Below are 13,089 nucleotides of genomic sequence, written 5' to 3'. Positions count from 1 at the left end.
GAAACTGAGGCCAGACATGAAGGCGTGACTTCATTTTCCTACACTGGACAGGGAGGCGGGAGAGGGAAGCAAGGGGCCTGTTTTGTGACTCTCTGGGACAAAGTTATCTAGCCAGTGCAGGGCGAGGAACAACAGAACCATTGCCCTACCAAGAAGTCATGGCTTCTATCAAAGGATAACTTCCTATTACATCACAGATATAGACAAGTAAGGGTTGGTTAAACTAATAAATAAGTGCATAAATACATAAATAAATAAATACCTGGCAAAACATGAAAAAAGATGACAAAGGTTTGACAAATAAAGGGTTGGCAAAATAAATAAATAAATAAATAAATAAATAAATAAATAAATAGCAAAAACACGAGGGCAGCCAGCAAAATAACCACACTGTTGTCCTTTTTCATTGTTGTGCCATTATTGCAGAGGCAAAGAACATATGCTTTATAATAAAAGCCCTGGGCTAACCACCGACATATGAGAAAAGGTGGTACCCCGCAGTCTAGACCAACTGATGGACCAAAGGCAGTTCCACTCCCCTTCAAAGGAGCCTTGAGAAGGATTTGACACTCAGTCTCTTTGCAGAACTCATTCTCTCCCTGAGAGAATGGCTAGTACAGCCCTCTGCTTCACTATCTATGCCCCCCCTCCTCATTTTTCTCAGGGAAGCCATGAAGGTTGTAAGCCTCAGGCTGGGTCTCTAAGGAAGACCCCAGCAATGCTGTGAGAGTCCCATAGCTCCTCTCAGCTACCCGTGGCCACTACTATACCCTTCCGATCCACCTCACAGAACCTTTCTCTTTGGCATCAGTGTGGAGAAGTGTCTCCACACCCCAGAGCCCATTCCTGAACCCCAACGGTGAGGCAGCAGAAGCTCTGTGAGACTTCAGGATGGGACAGAGCTAGGATTGAGGCAGTCATGTGTTTTTAAGGTAGCAACTGAAAAGCTAGTTCTTGGAGCACAAATGTCTGTAAGCGCAGCAGAAGCCTTGCACTCAGTAGCAATCACAGAGCTAATATTCCCGATAGGGACAAAAGGGGTTGAGGCAGAAAACCAGACAAATATAGAGGTAGACAGAGCTGTTCTGAGGCAAGGTATAGGAACGAGGATCCCCATGCACTATATGACCAAGGAGAAAGTCCCCCTGCTGACTGCCAGGCACTTAGAAGCTTCTGCCCAGTGGACGAGGGGGTGTGGCCTGTCACAGCCATGCCTCCAATCTGCTCATCTTCCCACAGAATCAGCATCCCCAAAGGAAAGCCAGCTTCCAAATACCCAAGGCCTTCAGCTACCCCAGGGAATCTGGGGCTCTCCACTGATTTTCCTTCCATCATAGAGGTTCTGTCTATCTTTCTCTCTCTTTCCCTTTCCATGCAATGCCCACAGAGCTGAGGTGCTCTACGTTGGCTCAGATCTGGGAGGGCAGTTGTAATTCACAGGCACTTTAATCAGGAAGAAATCTTGCAGTTGCCCATGCTAGGTCAACCTGCCAGCAAAGTTCAAGCTTTGTCCTGCCTGTGACCTGAGTGCAGGCCATGTGGTCGGAAATAGCTGTGGCAGCCCCATATCCACATGACATACTTACAAGTAGATGCTGGACTCGTTGCCTCCCATGTCTGGGGATTGCAGCTTCTGTACAAGGATGATGATGATGCCGATGAAAAGCACAAAATTAACCTGAGGAGCGAAAGAAAGGCAGACTCAAATCTCCACCCAGCCTGGTACTCCCTCACAGGACCCTCTCCAGCCAGGCAAGTTCCTTTGCAGACTTCTCCCACTCTCACTGAGTCATTCAAATGAAGGAAAACATCCAAGAAAAGAATTCTACACAGAAACCTGGAAACGGAGGGCACGGAGAGTAAGCCAGGAGGCGAGCATTGTCTGAAACAGAAAGAAAAAAAGGTGATGGAAAAGAGGTGACACACAGGTGACTCCAAGCTCAGCCTGGTGGTGCTGATGCAGGTCTGTAATCCCAGGGCTTGCAAGGCCAAAGCAGGAGGATCGGGCATTCCAGGGAATCCTTAGATATATAGCAGGCCCTTGTCTCAGACATAAAGAAGTGGTGTAGAGGTGGGGAGAGAAAGTTCGTGTTCAGAGTCGTGGGATACAGGGAAGCCACCACAGCATTCCTAATGAGAGGGCTGCCTGGGAACAGCAACAGCAGCGTGTGCCATCAGGGACAGATGCTTTCCCAAACAAAGTGGGAAGCTGCGTGTGCACTGAGAAAGGAGGAGGGAGGGCTGCTGAGAAAGGAGGAGGGAGGGCTGTAAATAAATGCGAAGGAAGCATCACAAGAAGGCTGCATGGCACAGCGACATCTCTGGGCCAGAGCCAAAGTCGCCCTCAAAAAAAGAACAACACGATTCTTTAAAAACAATAACAGCTACTGAGAACAACTCAGCAACCGAAAGTCGGAGAATGATCTTTGAGTTGAGTGTAAGAGGGAAATTGGTGCAGGTAAAAAGTCACGAGAAAGAAACTGGAAGCCATAGCAGGCTTGATCAGAAAAGTTCCTGTTTGCTCTTTTCTTTGTTTCCCAGATCAGTTAGAACAACGAAACACACCCCTGCCCTGCCATGCTTGTTTCTGCTTCTGCTGGCTGTCTAATCAGTGCTGGAATTAACTCCGCAAATATTGCCAAGAAGAAAGCACAATTAAATATCTAGGGATAAGGAAGAGGACAAGACAGGAGATAAACAGGCTATTTCAAATCACGAGAGACCATTGACGAAAACCAGAAAACTAAACTGAGCAAGAACAGGATCAGCTTCCACGAAGAAAAGCCGGCCTCTAAACAACCAACGAGGCGCAAAGGAAGAAGAGCAGTGGCGTCAGCAGGACGTAACCGTCGCCAAGTCTGTGCAGTGCGAAGCACCAGGCCCACATCATCTGATGAACCTGTGAAGGCAAGGCGGCTCCCCTGACATGGGATTGTTTCAGAGCATACACAACGTCTCAAAGACCAGACTTCAAAAACCAAACAAAGAGGGGACATCGGGATAGCTGGGCCAGTGAAGCCTTACAGGGGTAAGGACTGAGTGTGATTCCTGGTGACTCAGGTTAAGAAATGGGGAAGAGATAGGTATGGCTGCTTGTACTAGTAATCCCAGGGCTGAAGAGGCAGAGACAGGCAGAGCCTGGACTAGATTCCAAGTCAGTGAGAAACCCTTCCCCTCCCCTCAAAAAAATCCAAATGGGCAGAATTCTGAAGAATAACACTAGAGATTGGTCTCTGACCTACACACACACAGACACACACACACACACACACACACACACACACACACACACACGGGAAAAAACAGACAAAGAAGGGGGCAAGAAAAGGAAGATCATGAGTCTAAGGCTAGCCTTGGCTATGTAGTATGACCTTGTTTCAAAAGACAAAACAAAACAAAAGCCATGCAGGAATGCAAAATAAGCCCACAGAGACGTTTAATATACATGGGAAACAGTGAAAAACCTTTAAGCAAAACGTTAACAAATAGAAGTTGGCGGGCGGTACGTGGAAAGAGCAGGCACATCATGCCCACAGAGATCTCACCCTAAGAATACAAGGAAATGGTCTGCTATTCCTTATTATGTCAGGGAAAACAACAGGCTCCATCATCTCTGAGAGACTGGCAAGTGATTAGTGATAAAGGCATCAGCACAGCATCACAGGGAGCACGGGAGGTGAGCCTCTCGCGCCCTACCCATAGCCAAGTGAACAGTAAGCGCACACAGTCAGGGTCTCAGAATCTTATTCCTAGTGATCTATCCCAAAGCCACACAAGCACAAAGCCAGATGAATATATCCACAGCACTAGAGAAAAACTGAAATAGTACATCTATGCTATTCTGTCATAAGAGCATAATCTCTCCAGCACGTCTGATAAAATGAAATACCAGTGCTTGGTTTTATAACAACACACACAAAAGCCAACCAGGAAGAGAAACTTGCCCAATTGCATGCAAGACAACTGCCAAAAACCAGAGCAAACATTGTCCTCCATTAAAAACAAGGAATAAAAGGAACAAACATTGGGAAAGATGGGCAAAAGGCTGTTTTCATTTACAGGTTGCATAACTTTCTATGTAGAAACCCCATGTGAACCAAATAAAAAAGGGATTAAATTCTTAAGAGGATTCAAAAATGTAACTAAACCAAGAAGTCACAAAAACTGATCGCTTCCCTGTATGGCCCCAATAACCTGCCAGATAATACAGGGAAGGAAAGAACCCTTGACTCAGCCAGTGCCCGGGCTGAAGATCGTCTCAGAGGAAGCAAAATGGCAGCAAGAAAGACTGGACAGACAGGCTGTTTTGCTGGATTCTTGGAGAAAATCCAGTAAAATCAATTTCCCTCCAAATTGGTATATAATTCAATGCAGATCTCCAACAGACCTTTTCTTACAAGTTAACAGTCGAGTCCCTTCCTGTTCAAAAGTCTACCTGACTAAGTGGACGTGCAAAAACATTTCAGCAGAACAAATGAGAAATTTGTATATAACGTGGTAAAACAGACAGGGACACAGTAGCCAGCACAGCCCCCTGGGCAGACATATTTGTAGCCAGAAAGTGAAGGTCTCCAACCCACGGTGTGTACATGTTTGTGATAAATAACTTTCCAGCCTATAAGATTCTGTAAAGAGACTGAGAATAGGAAAATTTGCAGCCATCAAAAATAGAAATGTAGAAAAATAGCATTTTAGTAAAGACAAAGATTAAATAGAACCTTTCTTAAAGATACAACCTGATAACCTAAACCACAACAGTGTCGTGAAGCAATTAAGAAGAGATTTGTATAGCTCATGCTGACGGAAATCCTCCACAAATAAGATATAAGGCTGATAATCAGGGGAAGCCCAAGAATCCCAGTGCAGGGAAGTCATGCTGGCCTGGAAACGTGACAAAGTATGGAAGACAAGTCACTGCTCCTCGGCTGATCAAACAAGACAATCTGCTAGAGGACAAAACAAAAGTTCACAGGAATGTCATAAGCATAAGCCACCAAAACGCTGTTTAACCTAAGTGTTCAGACCCACTCACAACACAGAGAAACAGACGCACTCTTCAGAAGGCCCCCCCCCCCCCACAGGACCGTACACCATCAAACGATGGTACTGGGAGCACAGGGAGTGGGTAGGGAATGGAGTCACCTTTCTAAAGGAGACGTGAGCACATTTACAAAATGCTAAACGATCTGAAATGTTAAATCTATACCTGTTTGACCAGCAATTCCACCTTTACAGAGCTCTTTTAAAGAAAAAGACTTATAAATGCTCACAAGTATGAATGAAATTATTCCTAGTAGCAGCACCTTCCGTAAGGATAAAAAAAAAAAAAAAAAAGACTAACATGCTGTCCAACACTAGGGGAGTAACTGAATAATTTGTGAGCCAGTACTACAGAATATAATACAGCTGTGACAAAGAGCTTTTCTTTCCCTGCTCTCTGTGCTCTTCGCCTGCTCTGCCTCCCATCTTTGCCCCAAGGACACTCACCATTATAGAGCCGACCACAGGGCCTTTGATCACCCACCACAGAGCTGTGCTGTCATTCATATCCCAGCATCTGAAAGACAGGCAAAGAGGAGAAATCATAACAGACCCTGCAGAGCAGCACGTGACTAGCTGGGTGCCTACTCTTCTCACCCTCTGTGTACCCATGACCAGGGAAATCTGGAGGTAGCAGTAGGCTGGCTAGAAGGCCCTCACCCAAAGCTTGCTTTTTCTCTCTATTCCTGTCATGACAGAGACTGGAGCCCAAGAATCAGGGTCAGAGTGGGATCCTGGGAAAGAACATGTCTCTCATTCAGATCTGGGAGGTCCTTGAGGTTGAGAGTGACCTCACCCTCAACATTCTTCTTCTTGTCCTCCAAAGGATACCAGATGTTCAGCACTTCCCCAGAGCTGCCCCAAAGTAGATGGGCTCAGAAATTTACCCATTCTCTTGCTGGACTGTCGACTGAGACAAGGCTAACCACAAGGGGTAAGGGTTGAAGAAGGGCCTGGGACCAGGCTTTGGTCCGGAGCTGAGACAGGACTGGTCCCATGGGGTGAGGACTCAGGTGGTACCCAAGGCTGCACTTTGGTCAGATCAACACGTTAAGGAGTTCACATGAAGCCAGGCAGGCACTGAAGCCCATACATACAATAGACTCTGTACTACAGCCTGATTCTCTGGTTGTACTTACCCTGCATCATCAAAGTAGAGTCTCAGTACAGCCCACACGGTTACACACACAGTAGGTGTTCCTGGAGAGCAAGAAAAGGAAGCCCAATTGCCCAGGATACTCTTAGCCTTGGGGTTTCTAGAGACCCTATTATCCCTCATATTTTAGCTTCTTCCCCTACTTTCCATCTTCCCCAGCTTCAGACCATCTGGTCTCCTAACATGATTCCTGAGTGTAAGTCTCCCTCAGAAAATGGGGGTCCCACAAAAAGAAAGTTAAGTGGGGGTTTTAGGAATTAACAAGAAGCCCACCGCCTAGTGAGGACTCGATTATCTGATGCTTCCGAAAGCTGGGACCAAGGACACAACTGACCAAGTGGCCTGAGCCCATTCAGACCCAGCCAGTGACCTACCCCAGCCAATGATGGTGTACCAGTAGAAATATCTCCTCTCAGGGAAGAAGGTCTCTACCAGCAGTGTAAAGAGGTACAGGCCTTCAATGAACAGCCAGAAGTAGTTGGACACCACGCAGTAGTGGAAGAAAACCATGACAGCTTTGCATTCCACCTATAGAGACAGCCGGAAAGGAAAGCTGAGCTCCCTGCCATGTCTCCATATAAATCCTGAACTCCTAGCTCCACAGGATGAAGGGAAATCCTGAGGCCTATCAGCACTGGCATACCTAGTATCAAGTATCTCAAAGCCTAAAACTGTAGGCACTCCCCACAGGGAGTCCACTTAACAAAACGAGGATCCAGATACATCGAAGGTGCTGACACATACTTTGGCCATAGAAAAATCTATTCTCAAACAGATTCCCCAAACATGTCCTCCTAGGGAACCCCCCAAGTCTCATCTGTTCTTATCCCAGGGTATCAAAAACCAGTCTTCTGTATATACCTCCTTCACACATCTGTACTTGGGAAGGCACTGACAAAGACCCTGGTCAGCTGGCACACAGAATGCCACATGACTGGTAGCATGCCTAGGGACTAGCTAATCCCCGTCTGAGCCTCATCTCACCTAACCTTCCTGGCCCAAGAACGAGGCTGAGGGCCTGGCTGTGTTTTGTATTGGAGTGAGGTTATACACTAGCTACAGTAACCACCCAATAGCTTCTGAACCTTTATATGACCTAGGCTAAGGCCTTCACCTTCAGGGACACATTCCCTGTAGGATGTTAGCAGGGCAGAGTCCTGGGGTACTTGGGCTGCTTGGCTCACTTACAGTGGAAACAAAGCAGTGACTGCTGTCCTGCTCGGCGTACAAGATCCAGTCTTTGATGAAGACGGAGATAGCCCTCAGCATGAAGGACACAAACAGGTTCATGTGGATGAAGTTACGAGTACAGTGCAGCTTCCTACATGGACCAGGATGGGGAGGCCATGAGTTCACAGTACTTCACACCCTCAGGGTAGGGCTGCTCTGGGCCTACTCATGGCTTGTCTTAATGGGGTCCCTCTCCCAGACCACCCTCTTCTCCCATCTCAATAATCCTCTGCCTTGCCCACCCTGGTCATCCTCTGGCCAGACCTCTCCCTCCTGTAGCCTCTCTACCTAGCCCTGGAAGATTAAAGCAAGCAAAGGAAATTTCTGGAAGGGATTGTGCCTCATTGTGTGGTCCTGGACATATGAGCTGCCCTCTCAGGCCACCTTCCCATCTGCTCTACTAGGGACAGGGCCTGCCTTCCAAAGGACTTTCCAGGGATGATAGGATGGACAATTCTGGCTCTAACGCTACTGGGCTCTCACCGGAAGCGGCACAAGATGACCATGGCAGTGGTGAGGGTGACGAGGGAGGTGCTGTAGCCGACTGTGTAGAGGGCCTTCACCGACAGGTAGTAATAATCCTGGAGCAGGGCACAGGACATGCAGGGCTCTGCTTGGGACCAGTCACTGCCCCCCTAGGACCCACACCCAGTATCCCAGACCAGGCCCTTGGGCCCAATATGTCCCCCGTCTCTGCCATCACTCCACTCCTGGCTGGATGCTTGCTCCTCTCTGCACAGGGTCAGTACTATAAACCTGTTCAGAATGTACTGAAGGCAAGGGCTCTGATCAATTGGAGCAGAACACAGTCCTAGCCTGAAGAAGGGTTGAAGAAGCTCCCTGCTAGAACCAGAATTAAGTCATCAGTTTCTAGGCTGTCTAGAAAACAGTGTCTTGAAAAAGTAGCCATGGTTGAGGGGACTTGAGCGACTTGAGGGAACAGAACCCAACAGGGTGAATGAACATCCTACCCACCATGCTCCAGGCTCAGTATACAGCAGGCAGGCGCTCATGAGTCCTGCCCAGAACCCTGAGCTCCTCAGAACTAACCCACCACCTCACTTACCTGATCCCCAGACTCAGGCCCATAGTCATCAAACCCACAAGCATCGAAGTAATGGGGGAAGGGCTCTGACCAGCCGTCCTCAGTGCAGTTCCGGCCCACGACCCCCATGTCTGCAGGGAATAGAAAACTAGGCAAGGCATGTGAATGGCTTAAAATGACCCTGAAAATGATTTCCTAGTGGGACTTCCTGAAAGCCCATGTGCTCAACAGGGTGGCTCAAGGTAGAAGATGGTGATAACTGAAGGCCTGGCATGTGTCCTTCACTAATGACAAGCGAGATGGGGAGTGGGGTGAATGAGCAGCCTGATCCCTTAATCAAGAATCCAGCATGCCTGTATCTCTCCTGTAATATTCTCCAGAGCTCTACAGAAGAAACTCTGGAGCCCGCCTCAGAACCCTAGATCAGCACTACTCAAAATATCAATGCGCAGAACCACTCAGAAACTTGTCACAGAGGCTACTCTCAAGCCCAACCTCAGGGTCCCTAACAAGGCATTCAGGATGTTCAAGGCCTCCTTGAGGTGACTGTAGGGTGAGGATTTGGCACATTTGAACTCAGAGCTCTGTGTCTACCAGCAGCTGTAACATCTCACACCAGCGGGGCACCTGGCTTTATTGCTTTTTAGCAAGCCCAGGCATCTTACCGCCAACCTTACAAAGATACAAACTCGGTGGGGTTTTGTTTGTTGTTTTATTTTCGCCTTTCAGGGTTTTGCTGTCTGCCTCCCATCACCAATGTGCATTCCTTCTCTCTGGATAGACTTAAAGTTCGAGTGGGAGGCTGGAGGGACGGAGCCGTCACAGCTACTGAAAGAGGCGCTTGCTACCTGCAAGGTAGAATGCAGGCTATTTTTCATGTAAGTAGGTTGCTTCAGCCTTGAATAAACATCATGTCATTTTCCTGAGCTGGTGAGAGCCACTAAGGTCCAGGGGAGCACAAGGCAAGTAGGTCTTTTCTTCTAACTAGTACCTGAGTATGGCCCCAGATATTTGCCCCTACCTGGCAGCCCAAGAGCTACCAATCTCTTAAGGTGTGTGGAAAGGAACAGGATTCAGGATAATCTTAAATCTCCAGAGACAAAAATCAAGATTTTTTTTTTTCAAATTTCAGTCGTATACCTCTAGCCACCTTGTAGGCTTGGTAGAGTGCAGATTCTGGGGTCTCATCCTAGAGTCTGTGATACAGTCAGTCTTGGTTTCAGGGGTGAGTGACTAGTGTATGGTAAGAGACCTCTGTGGACAGGGAGTTTGAAGCACACACTTCCTCACAGAGATAAGAGGAAGAAAGAGACAGAAGGTACAGAAATTTGAAAATCATTTTTTTTAAAAAAAAAGCTTCCTAGAGGGAAGAGCTTTTTTTTCTTTTATTTTCTCTCTTTATTTTAATAACACGAAGTAGGCTTGAAAAACATAAATGTTTTTGTTTCCAAAATTGCTCTGTGAATATTGTTCTGATAGAAATCTCCGGAAGATGGAGCGCGCTCCAGATTGCTGAATCTTGCCTGACAGCATCTTGTTCTCTAGACTGTTCTACTCCAGCAGCATCCTAGCAGCATAGCACACTCCCTGATAGATAGTGTCCCACCACATCACCTACATATGGTGGCCAAGCATCTGCCCTCGATCCAGCTGGCTAAATCAGAGACTCTGGTGAGACCCCGGAATCTGCCCTTTACCCAGTCTGCAGAGAGGGGGATCGGCATAGGGAGGCCATACATTCTCTTGCCACACCTTGCCACATCCTGCCTCTTGTAGCTCCAGGCTCACCAGGGTTGCGGCTGATTGGCTGTGATGCTCAGAGTGGTGCGTGACTCGGTCCCATCCAACTGAATGGAGTACGAAGCTGAACCCTGAGAACCTCTATGGGAAACCACCCAACACCTTGTAGTACAAAAGCTGCCCTCTTACAGCCTGTGATGGGCCCTGAGATACCCAGGACTCCCCCCACAGCACATGGTTACAGGCATGATGGATGTACCATCTTCTGAGTACTTGGGTACCATCTTCCAAGAAGACAACATACAGCTCCATCAGAGAAGGCACAAACTCTAGAGCACATGGAGGAAGAAGTTCCCCGCTACAAAGCGGCTGCCGTCTACCCCACCAGCCCAAGGCGACTCCAGCGCACCCCTCACCTGTGATTTCCAAGGAATTGCTATCAGCAAAACCAGAATCCCCTGCGAAACACAAACATGGGTCAGTCAGAATGCTCTGCTTCTCAGCTGCCCCATCAGCTAAGGCTAGGACTGCCCAGTCTGTGGAGAGTGGGCAAGAGATCACGAGGCTGAACCTCAGGAGCCACACTTCCCTCCGGCTCACTGGCTCTGGCAGCTCCAGTCTCACCAGAGCAGCAGCTGCATGGCTGTGATGCTCACAGGGGTGTGTGGCATGGTCCCCACCAGAGAGCCTTCATGGAGGGAGGAAGCAGAGTGAATATGCCTGGAACTTGGGATTTTTTTTTTTTTGGAGGTTCAACCCCCACCTCTACTCTAAGTCTGTTTTTCATCAAAGGGACCCCCAAAGCCCAAACAGTTTACCTGTAGACAGGTTTCTCTCAACTTTATAATCTTTATTCTCATATTTATCTAAAGACGGCCTCAAAGTTAACCCCATTTCCTCTCGACTTTTCAAAATCCCATTTCTAAGCTGAAGTGCCACCTCCTTCAGGACATCTGCCCTGACCTCCTTCCTGTCCTGCCTGCATAATCTACCTTTAGTTCTCTTCTGGCCTTTTGTTTGGTAGGTGCATTCCCACCTCATAGCAGCTGAGATGACAGAGTCTGCGTGAACGCAACAGGGCCATCCTGCATGTAGGAACATGCATGCACTCTGCACACAAACAGACTTCTTTTCCAATCTCTCCATTAGTGATTCAAACACCTGACCAGGCTTGAAAGGGCCTGGAAGGCAAACACTGTGTCTTCCATCCCTCCTACCCTCCAAGATGGACAAATTCTGGGGAGGAGGGAAGGAGCTGATGCCTGATGATCCTGCCACGATCGCTATACCACCGTCATTCCAGCATCCCGGGCCATCGGCTCTCCTTAGGCTGGACTCTGCTGGGCTAATGAAACTCAGTCTGTCCTCCCAGGGGTCCTCTTACCTATGGTTTCTGTCATCCAGACTGTATGTAGAAGGAGAGAGAACGAGAGAAAATGTGAGTAGAAATGCAGAGGTGAGCAGGGCTGAAGTCAGATCTGTTCTCACAGGCCATTCGCCGCCCCGCTCCCGAGGGTCCTAATAAGGAACCCATGCTAGAACCTAGCAAGTTCACAGGGTCAGGGGCGGATCTAACTCCACCTCCAGGTCAGGAGGAAGGAGAGGCACTGACTAGGGTGGTCTCCCAGAAAGCCAGCACCTCAGGGAGGCCTAGCCAACAGCACCGTGACTGGGCTTTCTTGGGAAGGTGAAAACAAATGAGATAGCAGTTCAGTGGCTTCTGTGGGGAGGGCAAGTCTCACTACCAAGCTTGTGAATGGAGGCGCTAAAGGCCCAGCTTTAATGAACCATTAAGAGCCAGGTGTAAATAACATCCCTGCTCCCTGAGGCGGGTGTAGCTGAGGGAAATCATTTTACCGTCCTTCCTGTCACCTCTTGTGACTGCTGCTGTAGGAAAGAAAGGGTTTGTGGCTGGAATCCTGCCGAGAGAGGATGTGCCACAAGCCTCACATAACTAACTGAAGTAAAGCAATGGGTGCACGGAGGAAGTGATTAAGCTGCCTTCCAGAAGAATCAATCTTAGGAGCTAGCTGAATCACAGGCCCTGTCTCTGACAGCTTCTATCTTCCCCTCTATTCACTCTCTCAGCGTACAGCCTCCTCCAGAACTTACCCCCTGGCCTGCTCCCAGAGCCCTCAGGACAGGAACATTCAGAAACCAGCTTCTTCCAGATTAGCAGAAGGTGGGTAAGATGTGGGATAAGGAGAGGTGGGGTATCGAGATAAAATGAACTTTCTCTGAGCTCAGGATAGAAAGTCAAGGATGGAGGCTTGGGACTCTAATACTATTCTTTCTCCCCTCCTCCTGCAAGCCAGGTGGAGACAAGTCACTGGTGGTGGCCTCACAGACAGGGCCAGACATCCTCTCCATGAAGTTAGGCCCACTGGGGTCCTGTCTTCTAATGAATTCACATTTCTCAGCTCCATCACTACACTCACTCATGGGATCCTAATTTGGCCCCAGGAACTCTAATCAGCATTTCGATGGCACCAGAGACCATGAGCAGACATGACATGTGAGATCCACAGAAGCCTCCAGTCAGCTTTGGTTTCCTGGCACAGGCCTTCACACATATGTCCCTGAAGCCTATGTCCACACGTCATAGACTACTTTCCTTGCTGTCCAAGGCCCTCTCTTGGACAGCCTGGGTTAGGGGAGCAGGACCCTCTTTCCTCCTCCTTCTCTAAGTCCTCATGACCATATGAGAGCAGCAAGGTCCAGGAGCATGCTTTTCTTAGCATGTGTATGTGTGTATGTGTGCTGGTGGACAGAATGGAGGATTGGGCATCTGCCCACATCAAGTGGTTAAAGAATGTGGTTATGGTGTCTTTTTACAGAGATAGAAACCCTAACCAAAACAGGGTATTTGGTCAGACAG

General features: G+C 48.3%; 1 protein-coding gene across 3 annotated transcripts in view; it reads right to left on the bottom strand.

Annotated features, from left to right (window-relative positions):
• Adcyap1r1 (ADCYAP receptor type I) overlaps positions 1-13,089 on the bottom strand; it is a 49,422-nt gene that overhangs the window by 14,985 nt on the left and 21,348 nt on the right. For all 3 annotated transcript variants that reach the window (XM_031381995.1, XM_031381994.1, XM_031381996.1), the window contains exons 5-13: positions 11,596-11,616; positions 10,628-10,669; positions 8,493-8,602; positions 7,910-8,007; positions 7,385-7,517; positions 6,571-6,724; positions 6,180-6,240; positions 5,488-5,557; positions 1,587-1,678 (exon numbers count right to left, since the gene is read on the bottom strand). In XM_031381995.1, the coding sequence (XP_031237855.1) occupies positions 1,587-1,678; positions 5,488-5,557; positions 6,180-6,240; positions 6,571-6,724; positions 7,385-7,517; positions 7,910-8,007; positions 8,493-8,602; positions 10,628-10,669; positions 11,596-11,616 (781 nt within the window). The remainder of the gene's footprint in view (positions 1-1,586; positions 1,679-5,487; positions 5,558-6,179; positions 6,241-6,570; positions 6,725-7,384; positions 7,518-7,909; positions 8,008-8,492; positions 8,603-10,627; positions 10,670-11,595; positions 11,617-13,089) is intronic.

The sequence above is a fragment of the Mastomys coucha genome, unplaced genomic scaffold (genome assembly GCF_008632895.1).
Source record: "Mastomys coucha isolate ucsf_1 unplaced genomic scaffold, UCSF_Mcou_1 pScaffold20, whole genome shotgun sequence".
In the NCBI taxonomy this organism is placed as follows: domain Eukaryota; kingdom Metazoa; phylum Chordata; class Mammalia; order Rodentia; family Muridae; genus Mastomys; species Mastomys coucha.
The sequence above is the reverse complement of the archived record's forward strand: the minus strand, read 5'-3'. Positions and strand labels throughout refer to the sequence as shown.